Here is a 16,130-nt window from a genome sequence, read left to right on the forward strand (position 1 = left end):
TATATATCACATACATAAATAAAAGAGAGGTCTCTTCTGAAGCATCCCCAAACGTGGCCACACCGTAGATTTGCTCACCTTGATGCTCATCCGGGGGGAAGCTGCCGGCCTGCTGGGTGACGGGTCACGCTGACGCTTTGACTGACGGAGGACTGAGATCCTTGTCCCCGTTTTTCTGCCACATTAGCTCCACGCCGAGGGTGGCGCTCAGATACCATTTTAGAGCAGAGAGCTGATGTGTGTGTACAAGGTGAGCTGCATTGAAGGAGGGACCAGAGAAACACAGCTGTGTAAACCACCAGCTTTTGTCACGTTGATATAGACTGTGTTGTTTTCTCTTGATCATTTTCCCATGATGATGAGAAAAACAGTCTCTGACTCAGTGGGGGGGCTTCTTGCTTCTGACACGCTTTATTTTCATTTTTATTTAACCCGTATTTAACCAGGTAAGTTGGTTGAGAAAAATTTCTCATTTTCAACAAGTAACATGTTCAGAAAATATCAAGTCAAGTTTATTTTTAACTCACATTTCAGCAGCAAAGCAGCTCAAAGTGCATTTTACATCATAAAAACATTATACAGTCTCTAATTATGAAATTTAACATTCTGTGAAGTGCCATCATCAAAATCATCAATTCACATAAAATGCGTTGATCAATGTTTCACTTACTAGTAACTCTAAACAGGTGGGCTTTTAGCCTTCATCTAAAGGTCCTCAGTATTTCAGCAGTTTTGCAGTTTTCTGGAAGTCTGTTCCAGATTTGTGGTACGTAGAAGCTGAATGCTGCTTCTCCATGTTTGGTTCTGGAACCAGAAGACCTGATTGATCTGGTAGGTTGATACAACAACAATAGACCTTTAATGTATGTTGGTGCTTTTCCATTTAGTGATTTATAAACAACAGTATTTTAAAAGTCTATTCTCTGGACTACAGGAAGCCAGTGGAGGGACTTTAGAACCGAGTCGATGTGTTCTTCAGGGGATAGAAGACCAACTTTGTGATTGTCTTTATGTGTCTCTGAAGGTTCAGTTCTGTTTCTAGCTGTAACAGCTGAAGCTGCATACCGACTCTTGATCGTTCCTCTTTGGATCCGAAGATGATAACTTCAGTATTCGTTTTTGGACGTCATACAACAGAATATAACATAGCAGGAAACAGGAGAATATCATAAAACAAAGAAAAAAGTCCAAATAAAAATGTAACCTTATTCATAATCACTCAACGTGCTATAATACTCATTTTAAGTTTTTTTTTAAAACAGGTACATCTATCATGTGTTTTGGTTTTCACCGAGTTGATAAATGTCAATTTTGGAAGTTAGTGTACTGAGATGTAATGTATTTTGCAAGTTGTTCCAATCACTGGGTGATGCAAAATGAAATGAGGATTGATCTAATGACATACAAACTTTTGAGACCATCATGGTGGTGAATTTGAGTGTTGGTGGAAATATTGATGAATGAGCAAAGGTGCTGCCAATGATAGTTTTATAGACAAATTTGTACAAATGTATTAATCTGCATGAATGGAAAGATGTCTATTTTATAAGAGATAGATGACATCTGACTTATACAGTTGAGTTTTAGATGCATATTTGTAGATGATATCACCATCGACAAGGAAAGGCAGGACTGTCATTTTGACCAAACCGTGCTTTGGTCAAAATGACATTAGAGGACGAGACGTGAAAAGGAGGAGGGAAGAACAAGTGGAGTCAAAAAAAGAGAAGTAGCCCACAAGGCTTAAAAAAGATTGGAAAGAAACCAGAGAAACTGAAGTGACAGAAGCAGAAAGAGAGAGAGAGGTGAAGAGGAGAGAATGAAAAGGAGGTGGAAGGAAGAAAAAGCTGGGCTGCTTGCCAGGCTCTATTCCACCTTTGCTCTCCGGGTCTTTCTGAGCTGCCACCTCCCCTGCTCTCTGTAACATCCTCAATGAAAGGGCCTTTAAGGAGGGATGGAGGACTTGACTCTGGGTTCACGCTGTGACCAACACCAGCTGATGCTGCCAAGCCAAGCAGCTTTTTGTTCAAATTAATTGGATGTCACTTTCAGGTGCAAGAAGCAGGGTGGGGTTTTTTTCTCTCTACCATGTTTTTTTTTTCTATCTCGTCTTTGTCCTTTTATGTGTTTCTTGTTGATTTCTTTTTTTGTCTTTTGCAATTTAATTAGTCAGCTCCAACAAAGTTTTGAAATCTGGAACAAAACAGCTTGTTTTTTTTCCCTCTTGCATACCTGGTCGAGAAAATAAAAGGGACACACACTTCCTGTCAGAACGCTACATACACAGTTTACTGATGTAGATATCATATTTTTTAAACTTTTTTTTTTTTATTTTATTTTGTGAATTACTACTTTTCCTGGATTGGATGATTTGTGAGGAATGAAAATGTCATGGCATAGCCATAAAAAAGGCAACATTGTTTTTCATCTAAACAACTTGAAGTAGATTAATGAGTGAAATTAAATTCACCTAAGACGTCTACTGCAGGGGCATCCCTAAAAGTGGGCAGGCGGGGGCATGGACCCCTAGAAAAATCATGTTCAGTTCATAACAAAACAAATATATAATATGTATAACATGTTTTAATTTTTTTGTTGATTTTTTTTACATTTTTGCAAGCCTGACCTGGCAACCAATATAAAAATAAAAAGGTGTTGCTACTAGTCTACTCATATGACAAAGTGGCTGACATATGGAATCTGTCCTGTGGGGTTTTCTACATGTTTTTCTCTGCTAAATACATAAAAGATACTTGAACTCAGGCTTGTTGGAGAGACTGTCCCCCATCCAGAACTACAGACTCAATTCAGAACTACAGACTCTTGTCAAATCTTCTATAATAAGAATCTTTATTTTTTTCAGTTTCTCTTTCAGATTTTTATTTTAAGCAAGTTACCATACCTACTGTCGTCATAATTAAATTTACTATTTTCCTGCTAAGTTTATGCGTCAGTTTCCTTCTCACTTTCTTGCCACAGGGGTTTTGCTAAAGAAGATAAAAAGTGCTAATCTCATATGTAAGGAAGCGCTCGGGTGTTGGCTGAAAATCTTCATTCTGAAGTAATTAACAGAGCAAACTTTTCACCACTCTCTGTATCTCTCTCTTTCTCTCTGTGTTGCACATAAAGCTTCGGGGCTGCCATCAGTGTCAGAGCGGCAATATGTGCTTATGCATACATACGCATGGACCCGCGCGCCACCCACCACACCGCAAGCTGCGAGCACCTCAGCCTCCAGTTCTGGCTGTGAGAGTATTTCACAGCTCTGATGAGGGTTATAATGTGCAATATGTTCACTAATTCATTCGCATCCCATCGTCTTCTTTCAGCCCTAATCTCTCTCCTCCCTCCCTCGGCCTGCGCGTCTGTCGCCGTGGCATCTGTTGACGTCCTCTTAGCCACGGCGAGCCGCAATATGTCCCAAAAAGGGCCCCTCTGCGGCGCTGCTCTGTTGCCACCTCCCAGTGACGCGTTTCGTGTTTTACAGTTGGCATGAAGGCAGCTCGGAGGCTAAGCCCTTAATTACGACCAGGATGAGGAGCGTCGACGCTTTGGAGAGGGGTGGGAGCGCGAGTCGCGCGCTTCGGCAACATCTGCTAAACGGAGTCAGCGGGCAGCCGATGAGAAGAGTCTTGTCTGGACGCGGCGTTGGGAAGACTTTGAGGGAGAAGTGGAATTTGGAGGTTTTTCTGGAGTTGGTGGAGCAGAAGAAATAAAAAATATCATTTTTGTTAGCTGGAAAGTAGGCCTGGAGAGTGCCACCAAGTGGCAGATGGTGGAGGAAATGAGGAGCTGATGTGTTTCGTTCACTCGAGTGAAGCCAGAGAGAAGAATCCACTCCAGGACGAGACCCAGCACACTGTTTCATATTAGGAAATACTGGCTAAAAAATGATGTTTCTGGCTGTTACACCATCCACTGCAGTGGACATCATCAGTCATCAGTAGACTGGAAAACTTCTTTAAATTAAGTGACTATTTTCTCCACATTATGCCCTAGTGTATAAAAGTCTTTCAACCCTGTATACAATTAGATCAACAATAAGAAGAGCCTCATTTTTTATCTTTAGAGATTCCTAAAATTCCCACAATAAATCTGTGTAGAAATCTGTCTTGATATTTAGCCAGGCTCCTTTCAGTTAGCTACGATTACCACATTTATTCCTCTTTGCTACATTTAGAATATTGGGGAGATTTTTTTTCTGAATTTAATACTCTTTGAAGTCTAAAGTTCACACAGATTTACTTGCTATTTGGTATAATTGCATATTAACTGTAGAAAAATCAATGTGGGTTTCGTTTCACAAGCTTTTTCACCATAGTTTTCAGGAATTATGGCCCATTACTCCTGTCTGAACCGCTGTGACTGAGTCGAGCTTGCAGGTTGCTACTGTCATTCTTTTAGCTCTTTTCTAGAAACTTTATAGCTAACTTTGCTTTGATTAGGACTAGGAACACTTAAATGGGATATCCATTTGAGCCAAAGCTTTAACTTACATGTTGACTTTTTCCACATAAAGTGCTTTCCTCATGATGCCTTTTGTTTTGTAAAGCGCACCAGTCACTCCTGCAGCTAAACACCCACACAATACGATGCTGCAAAGAGTTCTTTGCTCAAGTAAGGCAAAGATACTGTAAGCATATTTGGTTACGGGTGAAAAAAAAATTCCTTTAGCAACAAAGGAGCTTCACTGATCACTGTTAGACATCATTGTGACCCCAATGATATAAGGATATTTTATTGAAAGTGCTTTTTTCTGTTAGTTTCTATGTTTTACAGACATGAAAAAGTAGTTCTGTGCTGATTTTTAAATACCATTAAGGTAAGCATCATCTGCACTTCGAGACGTCATCAGAGTCCCTTTAAACGACATGTTCTCCCCTTGTTGCTCACCGTCTCGCCCGACACATTCAAGAAGTCAAACATCACATGGCAAGTTGTCACATGGGCGCCTCGTCTGCACAGATTAATGTTAAAAATAAATTAAGGCGGCGATTCTGTTTTTCCAGGACTTTGCCGATTCAATATTCCACTTGGTGAGGGAGAAGTACCGGTCGCTGGTGGGTGGCTGCAGTCCGGCGCACGCTCGACACAAATCCCTGGCAGGCATCGTAATGACCCGAGGTATGGCAAATTTCATTGACTTTTATATATGACTTTGAATTATTGAAGTAGCGCAATATAGACAGAGTGACAGTGTGTGTGTGTGTGTGTGTTTGGAGGGGAGGGAGCACAGAGAGAAACGAGGGCGGGGATGGGGGAAGGAAGTCTAGATAGAGAGAGAGAAATTATGAAGTGAGCGTGGGAAGACAGACAGAGTTTCCATTTCGTGCTGTTCATTGAGCTCATGCTGGAGAATGCACCTTCTTGCTGAATTATTGACTGTTCCGAGTCTCTGAGGAGAATGAGACATAGTAGAGAGTGTCAGTCATCCCCGCTGCATGCTGGACTCGTAGCGTCGAGGCAGCCTTGACAGCAGTCCCAGATGCCACCGTGGGAATCCTAACTAGATCAGCCTAATCTAAAACCCGACGGAGTGACACACTGGAGGGACAGCGAGGAAGAGGAGGAGGAAGTCCTGCACTGCTGCCCTGCTGCAGCATGAAACAATCACGTGGCCATTTATCTCGCTAGGGATTTATCTACTGAGTTATTACACCTGGAATTTTCACGCATGTTCATTTCCTAGCATGTTCCCGTGTGAATTTTCGAATATCTCAGACGTCCAACATTCACACATGTGAAAAGTGTGTCTACAGCTCTCATATGAACACTGCAGAATTTTTATTCCTGTGCCTGGTTTTCCTGGGCTGCCAAACCTTTCTGATCGGTTCATCCCAGTGAAACTTTCAAGCTTATTCAATGTACAACATTCCTTGACAGCACTTCCTTACATTTGTTCCTCAACATCACAACCTTAAAAAAGATTGTATAACTAGGAAAAAATAATTTAAAGAGGAAATATGTTGATGTTTTAAAATGTTTAAATCAAATCGCTGAATTAATCCAGAGAACAGGATGACATGTAAAAAGAAATCCACCGGCATCCCAATAGTGACACCAATATTGTATGAGGAACTTCTTTAATAGTTAGCCAAGCTGAGCAGCTGAAGTTCTCAAGAGTTACCAAAATTATCTGACTGAAAACCATTTTTTAAATATATTTCCATGCACAATCTACACAAAAATAAGAATTTAACTTCTCAGTTTCTTCGTCATTTTATCTGTCCGAGGAACTTGGCTGTCCTGGGTTAATTGTAAAATCAAATAGAAAAGTCATAGTTTCTTTTGAAACTGTTGGGAAAGCGGTGGATCTCTTATTGTGTGATGTAAAATGTCCCCCAAGCTGCACTGTGAACCCAATCCTGCCAACAACGCCAAATTAGACCAAAGAAACCTGGAGAAATTAACAGTCTCTGAAATCTGGAAAAGTACCAACATGTTAACCAAGGAAGGACACTATGAATGTCTACAATGCATTTCACATAAAAGTGCTTGAAAGAAAAAAAAACTAAGTAAAAAGTTAAAACAAAGCCATGTCAAATGTGGATTATTTTAGTGGGAACCTTTTAAACAAAGCAATATGTCTGATAGTATCTTCACTACTTGTGAAATAAATTAAAAAATGTTGGTAAAATGATGCATCTCTTTACCTGGATGTGTCCCTACAACCCTAGTGTATGCTGTCCAGAAAGATGACTTTTAGCACACAAATGCACACAATTCTGCTTCCAACAATTGTGCACACACACACACATGTGCACGCACACACACACACAGAGGAGTGTTATCTCTGAGCCACTGCAGGCAGCAGGGCTATGGGGGGGTCAGTGAGAAGGGATCGGTATCTCAGCTGTCTTTGGAGTGCTGGAGCTCATCAGTTTGGACTTCAGTGAGATCGGCGCTCATCCCGAGCTAATCCAATCCCTCTCCTCTCCTCTGCCTCCCAGTAATTGCTTCTGTTTGTTTATTAATAGCAAATGTTATCTTCAAATATCCAGACCACGGGCTGCCAAGCATTCGCAGCGCGGCGGCGGCGGCAGCGGCGGTGGCCAACAGCAGACACCAAAACTTGACAGGAACTCTGGGGAGTCCTGTTCAGCCTTCCCCCTCTCTCTCTCTCTCTCTCTCTCCTTGTGTCCCCATGCATCTTATGCCCCTGCTTTTGCCACAACAACATGAATCAGGGTTCCTTTTTTGAACTGTGGACACACAGTAAGCACCCCCACACCCTTTGCCTTGGTCCCTCCAAGACAGCTGAGCTCCATCCTGAACGAGATTAGCCCCACCGCCAGGCTGAGACTGCAAGACGAATGCCAAAGTAAACTGGAAGCACATGGTGTCAAATAGTGTGGAAAATCTCTTTTTTAACTTATCTGAGATAACACTGGGCATCTGGAGATGGTAAACAGTGTTCAGATGTGTTCAAAGAGCTACAAAAATCCGGATCATACATATGGAACAGCGGTAAAAGACACGCAGGCATCCATTCCCCGACTTAAATTTCTTCACAGGGATGAGAGAACCTTCCTAAGTTTCTTTTTTTTGTTTGTTTGTTTTTTCCCATTGAGCGCGTTGATGCGAGAGACGACGGCGAAGGAGGAACACCACGGGGACTCAAAGGAAAAGATGAGAGCAAAGGTTTTCAAACAAGTTGATTACAAATGACAGTTAAGCCTCGGTTCTTAGTTGGCATATCCGTTTTCAAATGGGGATTTTTCTCTGCTCTTTATCTGGTTTTCCAGCCGTCGCAAACAGTAACATTCAAGTAATCACATAAGGCAACGAAACAGCTTGTCAGAGGGTAAAAAAAAGAGGAAAAAAGAATTAGCAGAGTGTGTGGCAGCAGAGAGAATCTCACAAAGACGCCCTTATGTGTCGCCTGTTAAAGCTAATAGAGATTCAACAGGGTGCCTCTTCCTCTGAGTCCAAGTTGCTTTTTAACCCTCAACGCATCAGAGTTTTTCCAACGACTCGGATGACAGGGTGCCGGATGACATTTGGAGCAGTCGTGGAATATCTCCAAGACCCGGCCGCAAGGAGGCTCCACCCGAGCGACATTTAAACGAGTCGGCGCACGAACGCCACAGAGACGCTGACCTTGAGAGCTCATTCCGCCTCGGAAGAAAATGTTTTAACGTCTGCTTTATGGTTCCCAGAGATAATGATTGGCTTATTAGGAAATATTTTCCCTTGTTTTTGAGCCATGAAGAATAAAGGGATTCTGGTAATGGCTTCCCAGCGCCTGTCACTGGCGGCTGACAGCCGTATAATAACGGATCATTTCAAAGCTCGTGGTCATTTCGTTTATTGGATTCTGTTATACTTTTAGTGTTCGTATGCATTTCCTTTTCCACTGAAATAAACAGTTTCTTCTTCAACTTATTTAAGTTTTGGAACTCTTACATGTTTTTTCTGCCAGTCTGAGGACTTTCAGACGTTATCGGTTCTTCTCTTGGGTGTGTCCTCCATCTTCTTGTGCAGCTTTTTATTTGGTACCGGCACCATAGAAGGAGCTTTGTAACCTTTCCCACACTGAAAGATGTCAGTGGCATTATTTCTCTTGAACTTTAGATCAGGCCACAGTGTTTATCTTCAGAGTGTTAAAAGTTTTTGACAACTTTTAACCTATTTGCTAGACAGGTTCTCTTTAACATAAAAATGGCCAAGGAATCAAATTTATGTCTTTAGCGTATTTAACTGTTTTCACTCTCTAACTGTAACAGAAAATATCAAAGTTACGACCATTTATTGCTGGATCTCCTCATTTTGACCAAACAGAGACAATAGAAACTCAGCTGTCCCTTTACCATTGGACATCACCATGACAACCAGATTGTAGTCAAGTTAAGTCAATGAAAAGTTGCAATCCAGACCAAAGTGAATACTTTATAGTTAATCAAAATGCAGCTGTAAGCTAATGGAGGTTTGTCTTTGGTTTAAAGGAACTCAGAGTTAAAACAGTTTTTCAGTTTTCTAGAAGTTTGTTCCAGATGAGAGGAGCATAGAAACTGAATGCAGCTTCTCCTTTACTGGTTCTGATCCTGGGGATGCAGAGTGGACTAGTACCTGAAGCGGTTACAGCTGACTGCTGTGTTGGTTTGGCATCTGAATGATGCTAACAGATGCTAATGTGGCATGATTTGATTGAATCACTCCTGAAAACCGATCTGACAGAGAAAAAACCAGCGTAGATAAACGAGTCTGTTCAAATCGCAGTGATCTGTAAACTACAGGTTACAGTCTGAAACGATGAGGAAGAATGAAAAAGACAAATAAAATGTAACCCATGGCATCACTACAGAACGCTGATGCCCTGGATTGGATTGGCAAGAGTCCAAATATTCTTGTGCAAGATGAAAAGCAAGACTTAAGATAACCTTAAAATTAAAGAGGAAGAAATGTTGCAGCAGAACCGAGGATGCCCTCAAAACTAAACAGTCCCCAAAAAAAAAGAACTAGGCAAAAACAAACAAAACAAAAAACAAAGAACATTCAGTTCTGTCGGGTTGAATTTCAAATGCAAGAGATATTAAAGGCACACATGCGACGCATGGGCAGCCGTGCAGAGGAAGTGAGCTCGTCAGTCGGCCCTGGGAGGGCGTGGGGGTTTATTCAGATGTTTTGTCAGTAAACACACACCTATCTATTTACAGTGTCGTTCATCGTAATTGGTTCTTTCTGCTTTCGGCTAAAACAACTAAAACGTGACGCGGCACGTTCAGGAATAATTTTTTATCTGTCCTGTTTAGACTAATTCCAGTGAATGTGTCATTTGCTGATATGCGCAAATAGAATTTTATGGTCAAATTACAGCCAAGTGGTGGCTGAAAGAAAACAGAGCTGCAGGTTACATTTATGAAAGGTGTTTGTTTTTAATGGTATTATGGATGGATATCTGATTTTTGATTTGCTTAGGTCATTTAAGCATCTTTATTTCTCTAAATGTTTTGTGCTAATAACACACAGCTCTGGAAAAAAGAACTGACCCTCATTGAAAACCTCCTGGTTATTCCATCAAATGTTGATTTCTAAACTCTTCCTGAGTTAACACATCAGTATTGTTGTTTCTAAATGAACATGAACTTGTTTTATTTGCATTATTTGAGGGCTGAAAGCATCTTTTTGTTGTTGAGGAGGATTTCAGACAGAACAAACGTGCTTCAGGACTCCAAAATAAAAAAAAATTCACCTTTGTTTAAACTTTATTATTAATTTGCCTAAATATTCTGGATGATTTGGTTTGTAAAACATTTGCAGCATTGGTTTGTTCCAGTAGACACAGTCACAGCGGTCCCACCTCCATAAACAGGCCAGATTATGACATCATTCATTACATTTAATAATAACAGCAGCTCCGTTCGTGAGAGGAAAAAAAAAAACGTTTCTCCTCTAACAATGTGAGAACTGTGGCGGGAAACCTAACATCTTTATTTGACTGTGGTATTAAAGGATTAGGAAGAAGTTGATCCAGAACACTATGTGACAAATTAAAGAGGCAGCTGGAGGATGACAAACGCCACACAGATTCTTTGTAGGACATCTGCATGTTGTTCAAACTTCTGACATAATGAAGTCATTTCAGTGGAGCTTAGCATTCTGGTTCTGAGCTCTCCTGGTTGACGTTAGCCGCATCCCGTTTGACTCAGGAGGCTGAAATCTAAACTCGGAAACTCAAAGTTGGGCGCGACGCGAAAAGCCCGAACAAATGGCTCACAGTCTGCTGCGGCTCTGGGTAATGTAGTGTGATGCAGCCTGGTGGTGGGAGGCCAATTTGCCAACATGCAGACAGAGCAAGTTAAGTGGACTGGCGTTGTAGTGTGGAAGTAACGTGACATTAAGCAGAGGCACAGAGGAAATGCATACGCTCGAGGTGCTTGATTAATGTGTTGACTTCCTTTCTGATGAAAAAGAAAAGAAAAAAAAGAAAAGATACAAACCAGCTAGTTCAGCAAAACCGGATCCAGCTCTGATTGTCCTTACAGCTGAGGGGGAACTGTTGGGTCATTACAGCCCAGGAGCTCTTTTGTTCTCACTGTACCTCCATGTTGGATCAATAAGAACGCATCATCAACAAATATCCACAATAATTCACCAGGTAACATCGGGTATCGGTGGCAATATGGTCCGATCTATTCAGTCTAATTCTATGCTTTGTGCTCTGACTGACATCATGCATTTTTGGACTCCGATTCGACCCGACTAAACAGTTTTAATTATAGAAACAAGCCCAAAGTAAACCCGATATGTTTATTGCTTTCAGTTTTGATAAATCAATCAAGTTTGTGTAACATGTTTCAGCAACACTGCAGTTCCAAGTGCTTTACATCTAAAAACAAACAAAGAAAACCCCATCATAAACACATCGTATCGTCAACAGCTGTGAAAACCAAAAACAGACTTTACATTTTGTCAAGTGCCGTCGTTGAAATCATCAATAAACATTGAATCTGTTGATCAATGTCCCATTTGTTTTGGTTCAGAAGCAACTCTATACAGTCTAGATCTAAAGGAAGTCAGTGTTTCGGCTGTTTTGCAGTTTTCTGGAAGTTTGTTCCAGATGTGTGGTACATAGAAGCTGAATTCTACTTCTCCGTGTTTTTAGATCATAATTTGAGTAAGCAGTGTAACGTTTCTTGTTTTTAGCTTTTATTCGACGTCTTCCAGCTCCATTTTGTGGCTTGTTGTAACCACAGGGTGAGTCAAACGCAGATCATCTGGGATGTGATTGATGGGAGCGGTACAGGGCAGGGCTGCGTGCCGATTTATTTTACAATTTAACAAACTTTCTCACCTTATATTCTTTCTTTCCTCAACAGGATGAGCTATCTATATTTAGACTATTGGAAGTATGATCTACACAACTTTATGTTGCGCATCAGAGTTTGGTTTTCTCCTGTCTGGCTTATTAAACGCGCCACAGAAACAAATCATTTTGGGCCGTAAATCTAAACTGACAGGGAAATGACGCGTCGTTTCTCGATTGTTACCAATCCCATCCCCTCATTTTTCATGTCCACTTTGGTTATCAGGAACAGCAATCAGGACCCTGATGAAGCAAAGCACCTGGCAGAAACTAAAAAGCTTTAGTTCTGTCTGATGTCAGAGAGTTAGTTTATCTCCTGAGTGTTTTTCTTTTTTTTTGTCTTCTCATTAAAGGTTTCTGTCAGTCCAGTTGCCATAGCGAGTGGTTCCAGGTCTAAGCCTGTGATGTATGCGCTTTCTGACAGAGCTGCTATCCTCGGGTGTGACATCTCTGAATCACCAGCGATCAACAGATGTATTTGTGTGTGAAGAGCGCTTTGGGCCTTCCACTTTACTCTACCTTGTTCCTTCTGAGCGTCCCCTCCCCCTTCTTCTTCTTCTTTTTTTTTCTTCTTCCTCTTTGATGCAGCTGATTATTCTTCCTTTTAAAACGGCGCGCCGCCCGCAGGGCTCTGTCCCTTCCTCTCTCCGTCTCTGTCTTTCATTTATCTCTCCTCTCTCCTGCAAACTGGAGGCAACCTCGGTGCCAATTTCATGGCAGGCTAGCGAACAGCGCGGCAGAAATTATCCACTGCAAAATTGATCTAAACAATCGCAAAGTGGAACGGCAAGGAAAAGCAGGAGAATGAAAATGGGAGAGTCTGTTACCTTTTTCAACTCGCTTTATCACCAAAAGCGGGATGGCGGCATTCTGCTTACAGGGAATGCTAATATCTGAACTCGTGATGTGATAGAGATGTGTGCCATAAGGGGCTTAATACGCTTCAGTATTCTTGTTTTGTTCTGTATGTCCCGTATTCTTTGCACACAAACACGCTTTATAAATAGGGATGCACCGATCCACTTTTTTTGCTTTCGATATCGATATCTGAGGTTACAAGTGGGCCGATACCGATCCGATGAAGAATAACATCATGCTGAATTGACACGAAACGTTTCTTTTTTTTTCAAACACAGACGCAAATGTACTGAATTACAAATTTGCTTGATGACTCTGCACCGGTATGGCTCACTTAAATACCAGAGATCCAGAGGCCAGGTGGAACAATTTGTTGACGGATCGCTCCACAAGTACGAAAGTCATTGCCAAGCAAGAGCATCAAAATAAAATCCATACTCTTTTATTTTATTCTGCCCAGGAGAGCTGCACTGGGTCACATGGCACCTGAAATACTTTATGACTTTGTAGATAAAAAAGTTAAACCTGCTCTATCTTCAGTGGTCTTTCCTTTCTTCATCTCATGTGCCCGTTTATTAACCGGCCCCCCACCACACACACGCACGCACATACACACACACACACACACACACTGCCCACACCTTTCCCTCTCTGACTTCCCCCTCAACGCCCCCACCATTTCCCCTGCCCTTCTTGCTTCTCATCAGTGGAGGTGTCAGGACTCTAACACCGCGGTGCCATCTGGGCCGAGGCTGATAAAAGCTCACGCGCCGGTCCGGCTGCGCCTGCAGGACCGCCAGAAGCTGACGAAGCCTGACTTTCTGAAGAGATGGGGAGAGATTTGTGGCAGCCGGGGGAAGAAATGGCAAGGCGTTTCCATGCTGATCCGTCACCCACCTTCAACCCTCCTCTAAACAACCTCTGTCTGTCCGTCTTTTGGGTCTGACCTACAGAAGTCTTTTTTTCTAACAGAGGAACCATCATGAGACGGGATTTTTCTTTGATCTTTCTATTCCGCCACAGAATCTTCTTCTCTTTTTGTGTTTTGACATAAAATCTGCAGACGTTGCTTATAATCCTTCACACATTGAGCATTAGAATAGCTGCTCAGGTACCAAGAAAAGGAGAATTTTCAGTTTGGTTCTGACCGGTGAGTTGGACCATCAGAACCTTCAGCAGGTTCCACTGAGGAACCCACCATTCTAAGCACCAATAAGTTGTGCTGGAAGCAACACCCTTCAGAGTAGATGTCAGTAGCTGCGTTTCCATTACAAACCAGCGCAAGACTTTTTCAATATTCAGCTGATGTCGAAAAAACACATTTTTTTAACGCCATTGTTTCCTTTTAAAAAGAATCAGTCAAAATCACATATAAATAAGTTTGTTAGCGCATAAGTTATTAAAAAACATCATCCTATCACTTCCTCGCGTCTTCTTTGTCTTTTCCCCCGATGGTAACATCTGATCATCTAAAGAAAAACAACAACAATACGACCTGTCTGTGTTCCCTCCACAGATCTGGATCTGAGGCACGCCCAGGTGGTGGCGCTATCCACGGGAACCAAATGCATCAATGGGGAGTACCTGAGCGACCAAGGACAGGTCGTCAACGACTGTCACGCTGAAGTCATGGCGCGAAGGGCTCTGATACGTTTTCTCTACTCTCAACTGGAACTTTTCTTGAGGTAGGACGCCAAAGCTCTAATGTATCTCTGTGGTATTTACGTCTTTTAGCTCAGATACCGACAGTGACATTTCCAGTTTCATCCTCTAGCTAAACCCACAGTTTGCAGAGTAGTTACAAAGATTTCAGTGTACAATAGATGAGTCAAAAGAAGGGCACTACATTAATTACTGAAGAAAATGTGGGACATCTGGGTCATTACAAATACTGAACATTTTTCAGCAAATGTTTGAAGAGACTAGCTTGACCCTGGTTTAAAAAATGCTTAAGGTTTTGAGGACAGGTGACTGTGTTCTACATGTGGTAATAATCTCTTGTGCTCTTCATATGAAGCTAAAATCTCACAAAGATGAAACTAAACTTCAACTTTTGGGCCAATGGTTCAGACAAAGACCTCCAGAGAAATGTGCGGGGTCACCTGCACTGCAAAAACAAAATCTTACAGAGTAATTTTGTTCAAGTTTCTAGAGGAAATATTTTAGCACACTTGAAATAAGACAAACTATCTTAAAAGTAACTTTTCATCAAGAAAAAAAACACTGGTTTTAAGTAAATAATTTCTTAATATTGATGAAGAAGTGCTAGTTCCCTTGGCAGATAAACTAACTTAGAACATTAGGAAAATGTCTTGTTACAAGTGAAATAATCTGAGAATGGAACAATAACTTTTTAATCAATATTATGGATTTATTTACTTAAAACAAGCTCATGTATCTTGCTAAAAGTCACTTGTAGTTAGCACCCTTGAAATAAGACAAAACTAAGATATTTGCAAAAGAAACTAGACCAAAATTACTTACAGGATATTTGATTGACTGTCACATTGTTTCCCTTATTCCATCATGTGCTGATTCTCCATTGACAGAATATTTATTTTGTTTGAACCCAAAGACAAAATTAATCTAAGGACTTCAGTTGCTTTTAGCTTAAGTGTAAATAAAGAAAATAATTTGATCATTTGAAATGTGTAGTTTATGCAGGTTGACATATTTGCAGTCTTGTTCATGGATTCAACATATTCAGGTATCAAAATTCATCACATTCAAAGCATAAGCTTAAAAATTATGAAAAAGATAAGAATAATCTGTAATACTAATAGTATTTGCAATATAGGGATGAAAATAAGTCAGGTTAAAGTAAAATGGCAGAGATAAAATAATTTGAGTCAGTCACAACAGCTAATGACTTCCCTTGAGTCTAATTATCCCGTATTAGTTGACTTTTGGCCTAATTTAACTAGTGTTAAATTTCCAGATAGTTAAAACAAAGCAGTTAGTCTTTTGACAATAAGCTTATTTTATACATAATATGGTCATTAAAACTAATACATAAAAATGTAATGTTTATTGTTTGTTTTCAGACAAAAATACAGTTTTAAATGTTTTTTGTTTTACTTATTTATTTTAGATTTATGGGTTCAACACTCCAGTAAAGTAGTAAAAACCGTAGTGGTTTCAGATTAATGGCGTCTTCACACCTGGAGTTTGTTTACTTTGGTCAGTCAGTTGATGAGTTTAACTATAACTTTATCTCATGGTTAAGTTCCTTGTTTATCGGTCTCATGTGTCAGATGCTAAGTAGTCAGCTAGTAGAAAACTCTGAGTATTTATTCCAATCATTTTTGTGTTTCTGGGCACTATTTCTGGTTAAAAAAAAAAAAAAAAAAAAAAAAGAATTATTTGGATGGATTTGGAGAAGGCATCTTGAAAGCTTTACATTTTGTTGCATCTTTTGCCTTTATAAGAAGTCGTAATTTGTTAGAGGAATGTGTATTTGTATAGT

General features: G+C 40.7%; 1 protein-coding gene across 4 annotated transcripts in view; it reads left to right on the forward strand.

Annotated features, from left to right (window-relative positions):
- Positions 1–16,130, forward strand: part of adarb2 (adenosine deaminase RNA specific B2 (inactive)) — a 210,115-nt gene that overhangs the window by 168,169 nt on the left and 25,816 nt on the right. For all 4 annotated transcript variants that reach the window (XM_017301928.1, XM_008438292.2, XM_008438294.2 and 1 more), the window contains 2 exons: positions 5,010–5,124; positions 14,181–14,349. In XM_017301928.1, the coding sequence (XP_017157417.1) occupies positions 5,010–5,124; positions 14,181–14,349 (284 nt within the window). The remainder of the gene's footprint in view (positions 1–5,009; positions 5,125–14,180; positions 14,350–16,130) is intronic.

The sequence above is a fragment of the Poecilia reticulata genome, linkage group LG20, assembly GCF_000633615.1.
Source record: "Poecilia reticulata strain Guanapo linkage group LG20, Guppy_female_1.0+MT, whole genome shotgun sequence".
NCBI classification, from domain to species: Eukaryota; Metazoa; Chordata; class Actinopteri; order Cyprinodontiformes; family Poeciliidae; genus Poecilia; species Poecilia reticulata.